The sequence below is a fragment of the Gopherus evgoodei genome, chromosome 2 (assembly GCF_007399415.2).
Source record: "Gopherus evgoodei ecotype Sinaloan lineage chromosome 2, rGopEvg1_v1.p, whole genome shotgun sequence".
NCBI classification, from domain to species: domain Eukaryota; kingdom Metazoa; phylum Chordata; order Testudines; family Testudinidae; genus Gopherus; species Gopherus evgoodei.
Window position 1 is genome coordinate 296,938,500 of NC_044323.1, and position 18,464 is coordinate 296,956,963.

At 48.3% G+C, this 18,464-nt stretch overlaps 1 protein-coding gene across 4 annotated transcripts in view; it reads right to left on the minus strand.

The window, feature by feature from the left end:
* Window positions 1-18,464, minus strand: part of MROH1 (maestro heat like repeat family member 1) — a 120,760-nt gene that overhangs the window by 38,820 nt on the left and 63,476 nt on the right. For 3 of the 4 annotated variants that reach the window (XM_030554045.1, XM_030554046.1, XM_030554044.1), the window contains exons 30-31: window positions 18,325-18,437; window positions 4,961-5,113 (exon numbers count right to left, since the gene is read on the minus strand). In XM_030554045.1, the coding sequence (XP_030409905.1) occupies window positions 4,961-5,113; window positions 18,325-18,437 (266 nt within the window). Of the gene's footprint in view, window positions 1-4,960; window positions 5,114-13,884; window positions 13,927-18,324; window positions 18,438-18,464 lie in introns of those variants that run through there. The other variant, XM_030554047.1, reaches the window with a different exon arrangement.

The window sequence follows — 18,464 nt, forward strand, 5'->3', positions numbered from 1 at the left end:
AGGGGATACCCTTGCGGTCCCAAGAATTGATCCAAGGAGGAATAGTGGAGAAGAAACCAGAGTAACGGGTGATGCTGGTGGTAGAAGGTCTCTGCACAACGGGGGAAAGAATGTCACTGACGCCAAATGCCGAAAATTAAAAGGTCTCTACACTAATGCGAGGAGCCTAGGTAACAAGATGGAGGAACTGGAGTTACTGGTGCAGGAAGTGAAACCGGATATTATAGGGATAACCGAAACCTGGTGGAATAGTACTCATGACTGGAGCACAGGTATTGAAGGCTATGTGCTGTTTAGAAAAGACAGGAAGAAAGGCAAAGGTGGTGGAGTAGCCTTGTACATCAATGATGAAATTAACTGTAGCGAAATAAGAAGCGATGGAATGGATAAGACAGAGTCTGTCTGGGCAAAAATCACACTGGGTAAAAAAGCAACTAGAGCTTCCCCTGAGATAGTGCTTGGGGTGTGCTATAGACCGCCGGGATCTGATTGGGATATGGATAGAGACCTCTTTAATGTCTTTAATGAAGTAAACACAAAGGGGAAATGTGTGATTATGGGGGACTTCAATTTCCCGGATATAGACTGGAGGACGAGTGCTTGCAAGAATAATAGGGGTCAGATTTTCCTGGATGTGATAGCGGATGGATTTCTTCATCAAGTAGTTGAAGTACCTACGAGAGGGGATGCCATTTTAGATTTGGTGTTGGTGAGCAGTGAGGACCTCGTAGAAGAAATGGTGGTAGGGGACAACCTTGGTTCGAGTGATCATGAGCTGATTCAGTTCAAACTAGATGGAAGGATAAACAAATGTAGATCTGGGATTAGGGTTTTCGACTTCTCCAGGGCTAATTTTAAAGAGTTAAGGAAATTAGTTAGGGAAGTGGATTGGACGGAGGAATTAGTGGATTTAAATGCGGAGGAGGCCTGGAATTACTTTAAGTCGCAGCTGCGGAGACTGTCAGAAGCCTGCATCCCAAGAAAGGGGAAAAAAACCATGGGCAGGAGTTGTAGGCCAAACTGGATGAGCAAGCAACTCAGAGAGGGGATTAGACATAAGCAGAAAGCTTACAGGGAGTGGAAGAAAGGCAGGATCAGTAAGGAAAGCTACCTTGGTGAGGTCAGAACATGTAGGGATAAAGTGAGGAAGGCTAAAAGCCGCATTGAACTGGACCTTGCAAAGGGAATCAAAACCAATAATAAAAGGTTCTACAGCCACATAAATAAGAAGAAAACAAAGAAAGAAGAAGTGGGGCCGCTATACACTGAGGATGGAATGGAGGTTAAGGATAACCTAGGCATGGCCCAAAATCTAAACAAGTACTTTGCCTCAGTTTTTAATAAGACTAGTGAGGAATCTAGCGATGATGGAGGGATGATAAATGGGAATGTGGATATGGAAGTGGATATTACCGCAACTGAGGTAGAGGCCGTACTTGAACAGCTCAATGGGACGAAGTCGGAGGGCCCGGACAATCTCCATCCGAGGATATTAAAGGAACTGGCGCGTGAAATTGCAAGCCCGTTAGCGAGAATTTTTAAGCAATCGATAAACTCGGGGGTTGTGCCTTATGACTGGAGGATTGCTAATGTAGTTCCTATTTTTAAGAAAGGGAATAAAAGTGATCCGGGTAATTATAGGCCTGTTAGCTTGACGTCTGTAGTATGTAAGGTCTTGGAAAAAATTTTAAGGGAGAAAGTAGTTAAGGACATAGAAGTCAATGGTAATTGGGATGAATTGCAACACGGATTTACTAAAGGTAGATCGTGTCAAACCAATCTGATCTCCTTTTTGAGAAGGTGACGGATTACTTAGATAAAGGAAATGCGATACATATAATTTACCTAGATTTCAGTAAGGCGTTTGACACGGTTCCGCATGGGGAACTGTTAGTTAAATTGGAAAAGATGGGGATGAATATGAAAGTTGTAAGGTGGATAAGGAACTGGTTAAAGAGGAGACTCCAGCGGGTCGTATTGAAGGGTGAACTGTCAGGCTGGAAGGAGGTCACTAGTGGAGTCCCTCAAGGATCGGTTTTCGGACCGATCTTCTTTAACCTTTTTATTACTGACCTTGGCACAAAGAGCGGGAATGTGCTAATAAAGTTTGCGGATGACACAAAGCTGGGGGGTATTGCTAACACGGAGAAGGACAGGGATACTATTCAGGAAGATCTGAACCACCTTGTAAACTGGAGTAATAGGAACAGGATGAAATACAATAGTGAAAAGTGCAAGGTTATGCATTTAGGAACTAATAATAAGAATTTTGGATATACGATGGGGGCGCATCAGTTGGAAGCGACGGAGGAGGAGAAGGACCTTGGGGTGCTGGTTGATAGCAGGATGACTATGAGTCGCCAATGTGATACGGCTGTTAAAAAAGCAAATGCGATTTTGGGATGCATCAGGCGGGGTATTTCCTGCAAGGATAAGGAGGTGTTAGTACCGTTATATAAGGCGTTGGTGAGACCCCATCTGGAATACTGTGTGCAGTTCTGGTGTCCCATGTTCAAGAAGGATGAATTCAAACTGGAACAGGTTCAGAGATGGGCTACAAGGATGATCCGAGGAATGGAAAAACTGCCTTATGAAAGGAGACTCAAAGAGCTTGGCTTGTTTAGCCTGGCCAAAAGAAGGCTGCGGGGGGATATGCTTGCTCTATATAAATATATCAGGGGGGTTAACGTTAGGGAGGGAGAGGAATTATTTAAGTTTAGTACTAATGTAGGCACGAGGACGAATGGGTATAAATTGGATATTAGGAAGTTTAGACTTGAAATTAGACGAAGGTTTCTAACCATTAGGGGAGTGAAGTTCTGGAACAGCCTTCCGAGGGAAGTAGTGGGGGCAAAAGACTTTTCTGGCTTTAAGACAAAGCTTGATAAGTATATGGAGGGGATGTTATGATAGGATCGTTAATTTGGGCAATTGATCTTGGATTACCACCAGATAGGTCTGCTCAATGGTCTGCGGGGAGATGTTGGATGGGATGGGAACTGAGTTACTGCAGAGAATTCCTTCTTGGGTGCTGGCTGATGAGTCTTTCCCACATGCTCAGGGTTTAGCTGATCGCCATATTTGGGGTCGGGAAGGAATTTTCCTCCAGGGCGGATTGGCAGGGGCCCTGGAGGTTTATCACCTTCCCCTGCAGCGTGGGGCACGGGTCGCTTGCTGGTGGATTCTCTGCAGCTTGAGGTCTTCAAACCAATTTTGAGGATTTCAATAACTCGGTCCTGGGTTAGGGGTTGTTATAAAATTGGATGGGTGGGGTTCTGTGGCCTGCCTTGTGCAGGAGGTCAGACTAGATGATCATATTGGTCCCTTCTGACCTATGAGTCTATGTGGAGAGAACCTGGGACGGGTTCCCAGCACACTGCCTGGTTCAATGCTCAGACCCAGGGCAAGGGCCAGCAGGACAGTCCCTGCCCTCCAGGCAGGCTGTCAGCGATGGAGACTGTAGCTTAGCCAGCTAACACGTCCTGCCATGCTGGGGGCCTGCAGTGATCTGGGGCAGTGATCTTCGCTTTCTGGGGTCCCGAGGAAGGGAAGAGGCAGCAGAGACCAACGTTAGCCAGCAGTCCCTGCAGTGCTCTATGCACGAACCCCCCAGGCCTGGTTTCCCTTCGCCGTGTCCAGCAGCAATTCTCTGGCCAGAAGGATTAGGGGGCTGCATCTGAAGCCCAGGAACATGACTCCCCAGCCATCCCAAGTACCCCCGGCCTCGAGCAGCTCCCAGAGAGACAGGATAAAAGCTCAGCCCTGAACCACACCCTCGGCATAGAGCCCAGTGCCCACAGACAGCCTGCCAGCGACGTACATTAACCACATCGACCAGTCAAACGTCAAGCTCCTGGAAAGGTGCCTGCAGGCTGAATGGCGGGAGCAAACCACACGATGCAGTCAAACAGGATGGTCACGCACGAGCGGGCCTGGCAGCACACTGCAGACAGGAAGTGCAGAGCAGCAGGGTGCTCTCTCCCCAGCTGTGCTCCGGTTTTGGCCCTGGACACAGAGGCTTAGCACTAGTTTGGAATTCAGAAGCTGGGCTGGACAGATCTGACCAAGAGGTGAACCACGCAAACGGGAGCAGTCCCAAGCAGGATAGAGTCTAACAGGTAGAGAACAGGACTTTTGCAGCCACTCTAAGGCAGAGGAACGCCCAAGAAGTGGAGAGAGAGAGAGAGAGAACTGCTTTTTCCAAGAAGGGGGAAAAGAGGAAGAAAAGGCTTGGCCCAAAAGGCAGAAAAAATCAGATGAAAAAAGCTTCTCATCTAGAATCTCTCATGATCCTGAGCTTCCAGCCCTCCTGCCCAGAAGGGCACCCAAGGATCCCATAGGGAGTCCCAGCCCTGGTAAAGCACCGGAAGCCAGAATGGCCGATAAACCCCTGGAGTAGGCCCGGCAGGTGGCAGCTTCCCTACACCCACAAGCAGGCGACACCAGTTCCAGGCCTGCAGCTCCTGTTCCAGTCGCTTGGCCAGAAGGCTGGGGAGCATCAGCCTGAGGTCAGCCGAAGGAGGGGTGGGCACAGAGATTAGGACGCTAAGCGACGCCCTGTGACTGAAGAGCAGCAGCGATGGTGCTCTGTGGCCTTATCCTGCTGCCACCATATTTACAGCTTTCAGGGCAGGACCATAGCATGTCACCCAGGAACTCAGAACCCACCCCAAACAGGTGCCCCACTGTCCCATTAGCCATTGCACGAACATGCCGAGTTCCTGCCCTGCCAAGCATATTCCAGAACCTGACTTCACCCTTCGTCCGGCAGTAGCACCCAGACACCAAGCCCTTCCCCAGAGGGGGACTGCTCAAACTGGAGGGGACCAATGCCCTGCTCAGATCCGGCAGCAGGGGAGCGCCCAGCGCAGCAGAATCTCTCAAGAGCCAGCTTGCTAAAGAAAGGTTCCCCTGACCCTGGAGTCCAAAGCACAGGCCAGGGGGAGACCCTAGGCTTTACCTTCTCCAGTAACACCCCTCCACGCTCCTTCAGGACGGCGTTGATCATGACAGCAGCAGCTCGAGAGCAGTTCTGATCGGGATCTGCCAGCCCTTCAAACATCATGAGCAGAAGGCTCATCAGCTGGTCTGGGGGGAGGCGCTTCCCAATCACCTAGCAAAGGAGAAGGGAGGAAGAGAGGTTAGATTTAACATGCTGGGGATTCTAGCACCTTTAACCCAATGCACTTAAACAAAGGTCACTGAAATGCAGCCACATCTGGGGCGAGACCCAGCAACACCCACAGCAGTGCTGCATAACTCACAGCCAGCAGAAGGAACCTTATGCCTGGCTACTGTACAAGGAAGCAGAACGTAAGGAGTTGGAATTTGGCCAGAATACAGTCGTTCACATGCCATAGAAAGGGTCTCCGAATAGAGAGTGACTGGGAAGGCTCAGGACCCTGGTTTGATATCTCCTCAGCTGAAAGACGGCAGCCCCAACCTCACACTGCAGGCCTGGTTCCCTACTGACCGAGGGAAAAGACCCCACAGGAACACCTGGGGGTGCCATGGATTACAGCTGTCCAGCTGAGAGAACAGGCTCACAGCTCCAGGCCTCTACCACAGGGATCTCAGAGTGCTTTAAAAATCAAGACTGGCCCAACCACGGTGTGACCTGGGGGGTGAGTGCCACCCTCTCTTCGCTCTATGGTGTGAGATTGAGGAACGGCTCCTACTTTTCTCAGCCAAGGAACTGACATTCTAACTTAGCCGAGCTCAGAGACAGCCAGCCAGAGGTACAATCTCAGAGCAGTGCCGGGCTGACCCTCACGAGCTGCTTGCTCCTGGCAAGGAGAAGGGACTGCATTGGGCAGCATGGACATTACCTCTATCCTGGAGTTAGCTGCTCGGTGACTAAGCCAAGGACTTCCATGTCCAGAGCTTTCATTCCATTACAACTGGTCACTTTACAAAGTGAAACTGAGGCAAGACTGGGCATTTAGAACTGTCCATGCCACACTCAAATGCAGCACTAAGAACCTGACGTATGTCATGGGGCTGGTGAGGGGGTGTGGAAGCCATGCTACTGGGAGAGACGTGGCCCCAGCTGCATCCCTCACATTTACCCCAGACTAGCATGTCCAAGCTGAAGGGCCTTGTAGCTGCAGCTGCACAGGAGCCAGTAAACAGAGCTGTCAACAGGGAAGTTGGGGGGTGGGGGAAGAAGACTGGAGAACCAGGCAGAGGAACAGACAGGCTAGTGAAGGGAGTGTGCTGGGGTCTGGCAGTGTTGTGGTGCTCGTTGGGGTTTGTTCTGCTGTGGGTGGTGGTGGTTTGGTTTGTGTTTCCCGGACTTACAGGATTTAGGTAGGAAGCCTATGAGATACAGAGGCAGAAGTGGCAGTGACCCAAGCAGTGGAAGACACAATGAAGATGACTGGATGTGGGAGCTGTGGCATGGACATGATCCTGGAAGGGGAACCTGAAAAGGGTTCTGTCTGCATGAAGTGCCGCCTGCTGGAGCTGATGGAAGAAAAGATCCGAGGACTGGAGATGCAGGTGAAAGCTCTGGTTGAGTTTAGAAGGGGGCTCGAGCGGATGATGGAGCAAAGACATGAGGAGGCTGAAGGGAAAAGCTCAGACTTGCAGATGGAAGCAGGACCAAAGAGCTCTGAGGGGGACCAGTGGGTGAGGAAAGTGGACGGTGGAAGCATGTGACTAAGAGAACCCGGAAGAGGAAGAGACAGGCTAGTGAAGGAGAAAGAGCACTCAGGAACAGGTTTGTGGAGTTGGAAAATAAAGAAGGGGTACAGCAGGTGGTCACTGAAGAAGAAAAGAATGAATGGTGACAACACCAAATATGAGCCCCAGGAGGATATGGGATGGGCTGCAGAGGATTGCAAGGGTGAATAGGAATCGAGAGGACTTGCGGCCAGAGGGAACAGACCGGAGAATCGCATCACCACCAGGAAAAGGCAGGTCTACGTGATTGGGGACTCCTTACTGGGAAGAAGACAGGCCTGTAACTAGAGCTGATCCGGAGAACAGAAGGGTGTGCTGTCTGCTGGTGCTACGATACGGGATGTGGACCTGAGGCTGAAGAAGATCCTAACGGGAGCAGGAAAGAATCCGCTGATTGTCCTTCATGGGGGAACAAATGAAACGGCTAGATTCTTGCTGGAACATATCAAGGGAGACTATGCCAGGCTGGGGAAGACTCTTAAGGAAATCGAGGCTCAGGTGATCTCCAGTGGGATTCTGCCTGTTCCCAGAGAAGGGCAACAAAGGTGTGACAAGATTAGGATGATCAACAGATGGCTCAGGCAATGGTGCTATAAGGAGGGCTTTGGGATGTATGGCCACTGGGAGGCATTCATGGACAGATGACTTTTCTCGCGGGATGGACTTCACCTGAGTAGGGAGAGAAACAGATTTCTAGGATGGAGGCTGGCACAACTGATTAAGAGAGCTTTAAACTAGGAATTCGGAGGAGATGGCCCGGAAGATGCCCAGGTAGTCTCCACACTGGATTTTAACATTGAGAGGGAAGAAAACAAAGTAAGAAAGGATACAGCAGTGGGTAGGAGAAAGGACATGAGGAAGGGTAGTGTAGATACCAGTCTAATAGGTGATACTGCGGCAGAACGTCTGGGCCTAATCGGGTGAAGAATGTGAGAGAAGCCAAACAAAAAAAATTAAGACGTTTGCACACCAATGCGAGGAGCCTAGGTAACAAAATGGAGGAACTAGAGCTACTGGGGCAGGAAGTGAAACCAGCTATTATAGGGATAACAGAAACATGGTGGAATAGTAGTCATGACTGGAGTACAGGTATTGAAGGCGATGTGCTGTTTAGGAAAGACAGAAATAAAGGCAAAGGTGATGGAGTAGCATTGTATGTCAATGATGAGGTGAACTATAAAGAAATAAGAAGTGATGGAATGGATAAGACAGTCTGTCTGGGCAAAAATCACACTGGGAAAGAAAGCTACTAGAGCCTCCCCTGAGATAGTGCTTGGGGTGTGCTACAAACTGCCAGGATCTGATTTGGATATGGATAGAGACCTCTAATGTTTTTAATGAAGTAAACACTAATGGGAATTGTGTGATAGTGGGAGAATAGCTTCCCGAATATAGACTGGAGGACAAGTGATACTAATAATAATAGGGCTCAGATTTTTCTGGATGCGACAGCTGATGGATTCCTTCACTAGGCAGTTGAAGAACCAACAAGAGGGGATGTCATTTTAGATTTGGTTTTGGTGAGTAGGGAGGGAGGGAGAAAACTTGTTCACCTTAGCCTCCAATGATAGAACAAGAAGCAATGGGCTTAAACTGCAGCAAGGGAGATTTAGGTTGGACATTAGGAAAAAGTTCCTAACTGTCAGGGTAGTCAAACACTGGAATAGATTGCCTAGGGAAGTTGTGGAATCTCCATCGCTGGAGATATTTAAGAGTAGGTTAGATAAATGTCTATCGGGGATGGTCTAGACAGTATTTGGTCCTGCTATGAGGGCAGGGGACTGGACTCGATGACCTCTCGAGGTCCCTTCCAGTCCTAGAGTCTATGAGTCTATGAGTAGTGAGGACCTCATAGAAGAAATGGTTGTGACAATGCGGTTCTGGTGGGATCCAACTGAGAGAGCCAAGTCGGGACCAATTGCTCAAACAGGGCAGTTACAGCCCTAGGCTGGGGTTTTTCCACCTCTTAAGGCAAACCAAACCAGCCAGACAAAAATGACTTCAGTTTCACCCCACTGGCTAACCACAAGTCACACGAGCAATTTCCTTAGACACTCCAGTCTCCCAGTATCACCACCAGTGCCACCAGTCCTGGGGATGAATGGTTATGAAAACCAACACCCCAGTAAAAGAAAAAGGTTCTCTCGATCCCAAAGGACCAAGCCCCAGACCCAGGTCAATATACACATCAGATCTTACCCACAAATCATGCTGTTGCCAATCCTTCAGAATCTAAAATCTAAAGGTTCATTCATAAAAGGAAAAAAAGATAAGAGATGAGAGCTAGAATTGGTTAAATGGAATCAATTACATACAGTGATGGCAAAGTTCTTAGTTCAGGCTTGTAGCAGTGATGGAGTAAACTGCAGGTTCAAATCAAGTCTCTGGAGAACATCCCCCACTGGGATGGGTCATCAGTCCCTTGTGTAGAGCTTCAGCTTGTAGCAAAGTCCCTCCAGAGGTAAGAAGCAGGATTGAAGACAAGATGGAGATGAGGCATCAGCCTTATATAGGCACTTCCCTGTGTAAGAACACTTTTGTTCTTACTGTGGAAAACTACAGCAAAATGGAGTTTGGAGTCACATGGGCAAGTCCCTGCATACTTTGCTGAGTCACAAGGCGTATCTGCCTCCTCTCAATGGGTCAATTGTGTAGCTGATGGCCCTTAATAGGCCATCAAGCAGGCTAAGCAGAGCTAACACCAACTTGTCTGGGGTGTTTCCCAGAACTGCAGCACCAATTTGAAATACAGACAGTATACAGCCAATACTTATAACTTCAACTACATAATGATACAGACAGCATAATCATAGCCAGTAACTCATAACTTGGTCTTACACACCTTATATGACCCCCTTTACATAGGATTTGGTGCCACTACAGGACCTTGGTTGCAAACCATGTTCTATATGGTCCCAGTTTATATCAGTAACGTCACAATGGATGTAGGGGACAACCTTGGTTCGAGCAGTCATGCGCTAATTCAGTTCAAACTAAATGGAAGGATAAACAAAAGTAGATCTGGGACTAGGGTTTTTTATCTTAAAAGGGCTAACTTTAAAAAATTAAGGAAATTAGTTAGGGAAATGGATTGGACTGAAGAACTTGTGGATCTAAAGGCAGAGGAGGCCTGGAATTACTTCAAGTCAAAGTTGCAGAAACTATAAGGAGCCTGCATCCCAAGAAAGGGGGAAAAAAATTCATAGGCAGGAGTTGTAGACCAAGTTGGATGAGCAAGCGTCTCAGGCCTGGTCTATACTACGCATTTAAACCGAATTTAGCAGCGTTAAACCAATTTAACCCTACACTCGTCCACACAACGAGGCCCTTTATATCAATATAAAGGGCTCTTTAAACCGGTTTCTGTACTCCTCCCCGACAAGAGTAGCAGCGCTGAAATCGGTAATGCCATGTCGGATTAGGGTTAGTGTGGCCGCAAATTGACGGTATTGGCCTCTGGGCGGTATCCCACAGTGCACCATTGTGACCTCTCTGGAAAGCCATCTGAACTTGGATGCACTGGCCAGGTAGACAGGAAAAGCCCAGCGAACTTTTGAATTTCATTTCCTGTTTGGTCAGCATGGACAGCTCACCAGCACAGGTGACCACACAGAGCTCATCAGCACAGGTAACAATGCAGTCTCCTGAGAACAGAAAAAGAGCTCCAGGCATGGACCGCACGGGAGGTACTGGATCTGATCGCTGTATGGGGAGAGGATTCCGTGTTAAAAGAACTCCATTCCAAAAGACGAAATGAAAAAACATTTGAAAAAAATTTCCAAGGCCATGATGCAGAGAGGCCACACCAGGGACTCAGTACAGTGCCGTGTGAAAGTTAAGGACCTCAGACAAGCCTACCAGAAAACCAAAGAAGCAAATGGAAGGTCCGGGGCAGGGCCGAAAACATGCCACTTCTACGCTGAGCTGCATGCAATTCTGGGGGGTCCACCACCAGTTCCCCACCCCTGTCCGTGGAGTCTGAGGTGGGGGTGGTAATCGCAGCTATGGCTGAGGATTCTGCGGACAAGGAAGATGAGGAGGAGGAAGAAGAGGATGAGCTTGCAGACAGCACACACCACTCTGTTCTCCCCAACAGCCAGGAGCTTTTTCTCACCCGACAGAATTACCCTCCCAGCCCTCCCAACCCACTGTCCCACACAATGAAGCCATGGAAGGGACCTCTGGTGAGTGTACCTTTGTAAATATAAAACATGGTTTAAAAGCAAGCAGTTTTTAAATTATTAATTTTCCCTGAGGACTTGGAATGCATTTGCAGCCAGTACATTTATTGGAAAAGTCTGTTAACATGTCTGCGGATGAAACGGAAATCCTCCAGGGACATCTCCATGAAGCGCTCCTGGAGGTACTCCAAAAGCCTTTGCAGAAGGTTCTGGGCAGGGCATCTTTATTCCGTCCTACATGGTAAGACACTTGACCACGCCATGCATGTAGCAAGTAATCTGGTATCATTGAATGACAAAGCCTAGTCGCGCATGGTCCTGGTGTTTGCTGGCATTCAAGCAACATCCGTTCTTTATCTCACTGTGTTATCCTCAGGAGAGTGACATCGTTCATGGTAACCTGGTTGAAATTCAGGAATTTAATTAAGGGGACAGAGATGGCCATTCCTACTATGCTGTTTGCCTGTGGCTTAAAAGAAATCCTTCCCTGCAGGTAGCCAAGCGGCCGGGGGGGGTGGGGGGTGATTGGCGCTGAGCTTTTTTGTGTTTGGCTAGCAGTGATCTTCCATGATACCAGCCACGTGATGGGGGGAGGGGTAAAGCGATCATCCCAGAGAATTCGAGGGGGGGTGGTTTCTGCTGCTGCATGTTAACAGGAAAGCAGCAGCACTGAATGGGATTTGCTTAGTATTTGGGAAAAGGAGGGCACTGTGTATATGAAGGCTGCAGAAGCCGAAAGACAATGGCTTACCATGGCCGCATGCAAGCTGAATTCTGCTGCCTGGACCTGCGTCTGTGAGATCTCTGACACCAGAGCTGCAGGCACTCAATATTAAGATGCAAAATGCGACCTTGTAGTGAAATCACATATGCTATGTAAGGTGAATAGTGTTGTTCACCGTGAGAGTATAAGCATTGTTCTATAAAACGTATTTTTAAATACTTCTCCCCCTTTTTTCCCTCCCTCGTGCAGCTGCAAATTTTTCAAGCCTCCCTACTCCATCCCAAAGGCTATCTCAGATAAGGTGGCGGGAAAAAAAAAAAAAGATGTGAGACGGAATGTTCTCGGAAATCATGGAAGTGACCCGCAATGAAAGAGCGCATCTGAACGAGTGGAAGGACGTGGTATCAAAGTACAGGAAAGATGCCAATGAACGTGAGGACAGGAGGGACGCTCGAGATGAGAAGTGGCAGCAGGAAGATCAGCGGTGGCGGGATGCAACGCTGGGGCTGCTGCGTGATCAAACTGACCTGCTCCGGCGTCTGGCGGAGCTTCAGGAACAGCAGCAGGGTCACAGAGCGCCGCTGCAGCCCCTGTGTAACCACCCTCCCCCCTCACCATGTTCCATATCCTCCTCTTACACGTCTGGGTGAACGCGTGGGGGGAGGCTCCGTGCACCAGCCCACTCCACCCCCGTGGACAGCCCAACCAAAAGGCTGTCATTACTTTGAAATATTTTTAGCGGCCTTTTCCTTCCCTCCTACCCTCCTCCAAAACCACACCTGGGCTATCTTGTCAGTTCTCTTCCTCTTTTTATAATGAATTAATAAAGAATACATGATAGTGACTATTTCCTTAAGCAAGCTTGTAATCGAAGAGGGAGGGTGGGTTGCTTACAGGGAATGAGTCAATCAAGGGGAAGGCGGATTCATCAAGGGGAAATAAACACAGCAGTCACAACATACCCTGGCCCGTGATGAAACTCATTTTCAAAGCTTCTCTGATGTGCACCGCTTCCCGGTGTTCTCTTCTAATCGCCCTGGTGTCTGGCTGCGCGTAATCAGCGGCCAGGTGATTTGCCTCAGCCTCCCACCCCGCCATAAAGGTCTCCCCCTTACTCTCAGAGATTGTGAAGCACACAGCAAGCAGCAATAACAAAGGGGACATTGGTTTGGCTGAGGTCTGAGCAAGTCAGTAATGTGCGCCAGCGCGCCTTTAAACGGCCAAACGCACATTCTACAACCATCCTGTACTTCCTCAGCCTGTAGTTGAACAGCTCCTGACCACTGTCCAGGCTGCCTGTGTATGGCTTCATGAGCCATGGCATCAAAGGGTAGGCTGGGTCCCCCAGGATAACTACAGGCATTTCAACATCCCCGTTATTTTCTGGTCTGGGAAGTAAGTCCCTTGCTGCAGCCATTTAAACAGAGTAGTGTTCCTGAAGACGCGAGCGTTATGAATTCTTCCCGGCCATCCCACCATAGATGTTGGTGAAACGTCCCTTGTGATCCACCAGTGCTTGCAGCACCATTGAAAAGTACCCCTTGCGGTTTATGTAGTGGGTGCCCTGGTGCTCTGCTGCCAAGATAGGGATATGGGTTCCATCTATCACCCCACCACAGTTAGGAAATCCCATTGCAGCAAAGCCATCCACTATGACCTGCACACTTCCCAGAGTCACAACCTTTCGTAGCAGCAGCTTAATGATTGCTTTAGCTACTTGCATCACAGCAGCCCCACAGTAGATTTGCCCACTCCAAATTGATTACCGACTGACCGGTAGCTGTCTGGCGTTGCAAGCTTCCAGAGGGCTATTGCCACTCGCTTCTCAACTGTGAGGGCTGCTCTCGTCTTGGTATTCTGGCGTTTCAGGGCAGGGGAAAGTAAGTCTCAAAGTTCCATGAAAGTGCCCTTATGCATGCAAAAGTTTCGCAGCCACTGGGAATCATCCCAAACCTGCAGAACTATGCGGTCTCACCAGTCTGTGCTTGTTTCCCGGGCCCAAAATCGGCGTTCAATGGCTACATCCGCCCCATTACCAGCAGGATCTCCAAAGAGCAGGGGCCCGCGGTTTGAGAGAATTCTGTGTCCATGTCCTCATCGCTCTCGTCGCCACGCTGCCGTAGCTGCCCCCTCCTCGCCTGGTTTTGCAGGTCCTGGTTCAGCATAAACTGCATGATAATGCGCGAGGTGTTTACAATGTCCATGATTGCTGTCTTGAGCTGAGCAGGGTCCATGTTGCTGTGCTATAGTGTTTGCACAGTTCACCCAGGAAAAAAGGTGCAAAACGGTTGTCTGCTGCTTTCACGGAGGGAGGGGTGAGGCTGTACCCAGAACCACCTACGACAAAGTTTTTTGCCCCATCAGGCACTGGGATCTCAACCCAGAATTCCAAGGGGCGGGGGAGACTGGGGGAACTATGGGATAGCTATGGGATAGCTACCCACAGTGCAACGCTCTGGAAATCAACACTATCCTTGGTACACGGATGCACACCGCTGAATTAATGTGCTTAGTGTGGCCGCGTGCACTTGACTTTATACAATCTGTTTTAAAAAACGGTTTCTGTAAAATCGGAATAATACCGTAGTGTAGACATACCCCCAGAGAGGTGATTAAGAAAAAGCAGAAAACCTACAAGGAGTGGAAGATGGGAGGGATTAGCAAGGAAAGCTACTTTATTGAGGTCAGAACATGTAGGGATAAAGTGAGAAAGGCCAAAAGCCATGCAGAGTTGGACCTTGGCAAAGGGAATTAAAACCAATAGTAAAAGGTTCTATAGCCAAATAAATAAGAAAACAAAGAAAGAAGAAGTGGGACCGCTAAACACTGAGGATGGAGTGGAGGTTATGGATAATCTAGGCATGGCCCAATATCTAAACAAATACTTTGCCTCAGTCTTTAATGAGGAGCTTAGGGATAACGGTAGGATGACAAATGGGAACAAGGATATGGAGGTAGATATTACCACATCCAAGGCAGAAGCCAAACTCGAACAGCTTAATGGGACTAAACTGGGGGGCCCAGATAATCTTCATCCAAGAATATTACAGGAACTGGCACATTAAATTGCAAGCCCATTAGCAAGAATTTTTAATGAATCAGTAAACTCAGGGGTTGTACCGTACGACTGGAGAATTGCTAATATAGTTCCTATTTTTAAGAGGAAAAAAAAAGATCTGGGTAACTACAGGCCTGTCAGTTTGACATCTGTAGTATGTAAGGTCTTGGAAAAAATTTTGAAGGAGAAAGTAGAGAAGGACATTGAGGTCAATGGTAATTGGGACAAATTACAACATGGTTTTACAAAATGTAGATCGTGCCAAACCAACCTGATCGCCTTCTTTGGGAAGGTAAAAGATTTTTTAGATAAAGGAAACACAGTGGATCTAATTTACCTCGATTTCAGTAAGGCATTTGATACGATTCCACATGAGGAATTCTTAGCTAAATTGGAAAAGATGGGGATCAATATGAAAACTGAAAGGTGGATAAGGAATTGGTTAAAGGGGAGACACCAACGGGTCGTACTGAAGGGTGAACTGTCAGGCTGGAGGGAGGTTACTAGTGGAGTTCCTCAGGGATCGGTTTTGGGACCAATTTTTTTATTACTGACCTTGGCACAAAAAGTGGGAATGTGCTAATAAAGTTTGCGGATGACACAAAGCTGGGAGGTATTGCTAACACATAGAAGGACTGGGATATCCTACAGGAAGATCTGGATGACCTTGTAAACTGGAGTAATAGTAATAGGATGAAATTTAATAGTGAAAACTACAAGATCATGCATTTAGGGGTTAATAAGAATTTCTCTTATAAACTGGGGACGCATCAGTTGGAAGTAACAAAGGAGGAGAAGGACCTCGGAGTATCGATTGATCACAGGATGACTATGAGCTGCCAATGTGATATGGCCATTAAAAAAGCTAATGTGGTCTTGAGATGCATCAGGTGAGGCCTTTCCAGTAGAGCTAAGGAGGTGTTAGTACCGTTATACAAGGCACTTGTCATAAATATAAAAGGGAAGGGTAACAACCTTTGTGTGTGCTGTACTATAAAATCGTTCTTGGCCAGAGGTACAGAATCACTTACCTGGAAGGGGTTAATCAATTCAATTAACCTAGCTGGTACCTGACCAGAAGGACCAATGGGGAAAGAAGATACTTTCAAATCTTGGGGGGGGAGGGGAAGGAGGGAGAAGAGAAGGGTTTTTTTGTGCTCTTGTGTGTGTTCCCTCTTGAGACGAAGAGAGGGGCCAAGCAGGTAATCCAGCTCCTGAAATGATACATCTAAAATTACAGAAATTGTAAGTAATCCAACACATTTCCTTCCTATTATCTTTTGTTTTAGCTTGTGAATTTTCTCTATCCCAGAGGGAGGCTTATTCCGGTTTTGTAACTTTAAAATTGAGCCTAGAGGGGAATCCTCCGTTTTAAATCTTATTACCCTGTAAAATTACCTTCCATTCTGATTTTACAGACATGCTTCTTTTACTTTTTTTTTTAAAAAATAATAAAGTTCTTTTAAGAACCTGATTGGTTAACAAGGTGAGCACAGACCAGACCCTTGGGTTTTTAGGACACTAAAAACCAATCGCTTGGTAGATTATTCTCAAGCCTCCCCAGGAAAGGGGTAAAGGGGCTTGGGGGGAGGATATTGGGAGGGGGGAGGGATAGGGCTCCAAGTGGCCCCTCCCTGAATGTTTGTTTAAATCACTTGGTGGTGGATATCGTTTAAGAACAAGGAAAGGAATTTGTGCCTTGGGAAAGTTTTTAATCTAAGCTGGTAGAATATAAACTTAGAGGCTGTCTCATGCAGGTCTCCACATCTGTACCCCAGAGTTCAGAGTGGGCAGGGAACCCTGACAGCACTGGTGAGACCTCATCTGGAATACTGTGTGCCGTTCTAGTCTCCCATGTTCAAGAGGGATGAATTCAAACTGGAACAGGTTCAGAGACGGGCTACTAGGATGATCCGAGGAATGGAAAACGTACCTTAGAGAGGAGACTCAGGGCTTGGCTTGTTTGGCCTAAGCAAACGAAGGCTGAGGGGAGTTATGATTGCTCTCTCTAAATATATCAGAGGGATAAATATCAGGGAGGGAGAGGAATTATTTAAGCTCAGTACCAATGTGGACACAAGAACAAGTGGATATAAACTGGCCATCAGGAAGTTTAGACTTGAAATTAGATGAAGGTTTCTAACCATTAGAAGAGTGAAGTTCTGGAACAGCCTCCCAAGGGGAGCAATGGGGGAAAAGACATATCTGACTTTAAGACTAAGCTTGATAAGTTTATGGAGGGGATGGTATGATGGGATAGCCTAATTTGGGCAATTAATTGATTTTGATTATTAGCAGGTAAATATGCCCAATGGTCTGTGATGGGATGTTAGATGGAGTGAGATCTAAGTTACTACAGAGAATTCTTTCCTGGGTGCTGGCTGAGGAGTCTTGCCAGCATGCTCAAGCTTTAGCTGATCACCATATTTGGGGTCGGGAAGGAATTTTCCTCCAGGGCAGATTGGCAGAGGCCCTGGAGGTTTTTCACCTTCCTCTGCAGCATGGGGCATGGGTCACTGGCTGGAGGATTCTCTGCACCTTGAAGACTTTAAACCATGATTTGAGGACTTCAATACCTCGGACATACGTTAAGGCAGGGGTCCCCAATATGGTGCCTGCAGGCACCATGGCGCCCGCCTGCATACTGGCCGGCGGACGAGCATCCGCCGAAATTTGGCGGCAACGCCTCTGGATGACGCCGCTTGTCGGCGGTATTTTGGAGGATGCTCGTCCACCGCCACAGTCCTCCATGGTGCCAGACGAAAAAGGTTGGGGGACTACTGGGTTAGGGGGTTGATACAGGAGTGGGTGGGTGAGATTCTGTGGCCTGTGTTGTGCAGGAGGTCAGACTAGATGATCATAATGGTCCCTTCAGACCTTAAAGTCTGAAACTCTAAAGGTAATTGTGCTCTTTGGGAAAAGGTGTGAGATGGACTAAGATGCAGAACCCCAACACTTCAGTGCTCACATTGCCTGAGAGTTCTGTTCACCTCACCGGATGGGGCAGCTCCTCCACCCTGCAATGGGCACTGTGCTCCCAGGCCAGGTATGGTACAAGGACCTGGAGAGCTCACAACTCCCTTGCTACTACATTCACAGCCACTATCAAGAGCTGCCACAGCAACTGGTTTCGAGTCACACTGGTAGAGGAAAGGTCACTCCAAGGACAGCACAGCAGACCCTCTTTCAGGATCCCCCAAGGCACGGTCAGCTCTGGGGCACTGCGGGACAGCTGCCACTTTCCTGCCACTTCCCAGCAGGAGGCATTTTGCTTATCCACACAGAGGTGAGGGCGAGGAGTTCGGAACAAGGGGCAGGCTGGAAGGAAGCTAGGCGTTCCCACATGACACATGGACAGTTTACAAAACAGGTGCCCAAAGGCAGTCACAGGGCTCAACAGCAAAGCCCCTTACCTGCCATGGCCTGGTCTAGACACTACTGCTTAGAGCACTTCTGTCACCAAGTGCTCCAGGCTCTCTGACCCGCTCCCTCTCACCATCATCCAAACCCTACATGCGCTACCGATACCCCAGGCTGGGAAGAGCAGACTTCAGGGCACAGCAGTTTCCAGATCACAGACAGGGGGACTGGAGCCTTTGTGGGCTCCGGCCCCAGAACAGGGGATTTACCCTGAAGAAACCAGGATCCAGTGGCGTGCGCAGGGCTCTCAGCCTTACCATGGCAATGTTGTAGCAGGTATTGAAGAGAATGGTGAAGTCAGGATCTTCCAGCCCGTTCTTCAGGTCTTTCAGCCTTTCAACCGTCTCATCTCTGTAATTGTGGGCGAATCCTACATGCGAGACAAGCAGCACACTTA